The sequence below is a fragment of the Octopus bimaculoides genome, chromosome 25 (genome assembly GCF_001194135.2).
Source record: "Octopus bimaculoides isolate UCB-OBI-ISO-001 chromosome 25, ASM119413v2, whole genome shotgun sequence".
Classification (NCBI taxonomy): domain Eukaryota; kingdom Metazoa; phylum Mollusca; class Cephalopoda; order Octopoda; family Octopodidae; genus Octopus; species Octopus bimaculoides.
Window position 1 is genome coordinate 22,680,363 of NC_069005.1, and position 1,244 is coordinate 22,681,606.

A 1,244-nucleotide genomic window follows, 5' to 3' on the forward strand; every position below is an offset into this window, starting at 1 on the left:
CATCATCATCATCATCGTTTAACGTCCGCTTTCCATGCTAGCATAGGTTGGACGATTTGACTGAGGACTGGTGAAACCAGATGGCAACACCAGGCTCCAATCTGATTTGGCAGAGTTTCTACAGCAGGATGCCCTTCCTAACACTAACCACTCAGAGAGTGTAGTGGGTGCTTTTACGTGTCACCCGCATGAAGGCCAGTCAGGCGGTACTGGCAACGGCCACGCTCAAAATGGTGTATTTTATGTGCCATGGGCTTCTTCCAGTTTCTGTCTACCAAATCCACTTACAAGACTTTGGTTGGCCCAAGGCTCTAGTAGAAGACACTTACCCAAAGTGCCGTGCAGGACTGAACATGGTTCCAGGACTGAACCTGAAACTATGTGTTTGGGAAGCAAGCTTCTTACCACACAGCCATGCCTGCACCTATTATGCGTGCGCATGCATGCACCCACACACACACACACAATGTTAATTTGTTCTTAGGTTGTAACTGCAATGGAATTTCTTGTTTATTTTTCTTTGCCTTTTCTTTTTGTTTTGCAGAATCTCCAAAATGCTGAAATTTTTGTTGATTATCAATAAAGCCGGCCGCCTTCGTCTTTCTCATTACTTTGAGCATCACTTACAAGAGGATAGATCTGCCATGGAACGAGACATTGTACGGCACTGTTTAGCTTCTGACGATAAACAGGTAACAACATTCTAGAACAGTTTTCCCCCACCGATTTTCCACCAGGCCAAACTATAACTTTCCAGAAAAATGTGTGTCCCACTGGTGCTTGGAAGGAAAAACATTATTTTTAATATTTTATAATTATATACTTTCCTTAAAGAAATATTCAGGTGTGGCTGTGTAGTAATGTAGTAAGAAGCTTGCTTCCCAACCATATGGTTCTGGGTTCAGTCCTGCAGCGTGGCACTTTGGGAAGGTGTCTTCTACTATAATCTCAGGCTGACCAAAGCCTTGTGAGTGGATTTGGTAGACAGGAACTGAAAGAAGCCTGTTGTATATATATATATATATATATATATATATATATATATATATAATTAAATGTATTTATTCTATTCTAATAAATAATAATTCTGATAGAATAAATGGGTTAATAGAAACCAAGGTAGCAAAGATCACAAAATAACTGTGGTGTAATTCCTGTTGGTGAGGCAGAAACTCCTTGATATTTTGGGTATTTGAGTATATTTAAAAATTTAAGGAATGGAGAAAACGCATGTTATAACTGCA

At 39.9% G+C, this 1,244-nt stretch overlaps 1 protein-coding gene across 4 annotated transcripts in view; it reads left to right on the top strand.

Moving 5' to 3' along the window:
- Positions 1 to 1,244, top strand: part of LOC106867436 (AP-4 complex subunit sigma-1) — a 28,682-nt gene that overhangs the window by 5,719 nt on the left and 21,719 nt on the right. For all 4 annotated transcript variants that reach the window (XM_014912311.2, XM_052976700.1, XM_014912312.2 and 1 more), the window contains exon 2: positions 545 to 692. In XM_014912311.2, coding sequence (XP_014767797.1) covers positions 555 to 692 — 138 coding nt within the window. In that variant the 5' untranslated portion in view covers positions 545 to 554. The remainder of the gene's footprint in view (positions 1 to 544; positions 693 to 1,244) is intronic.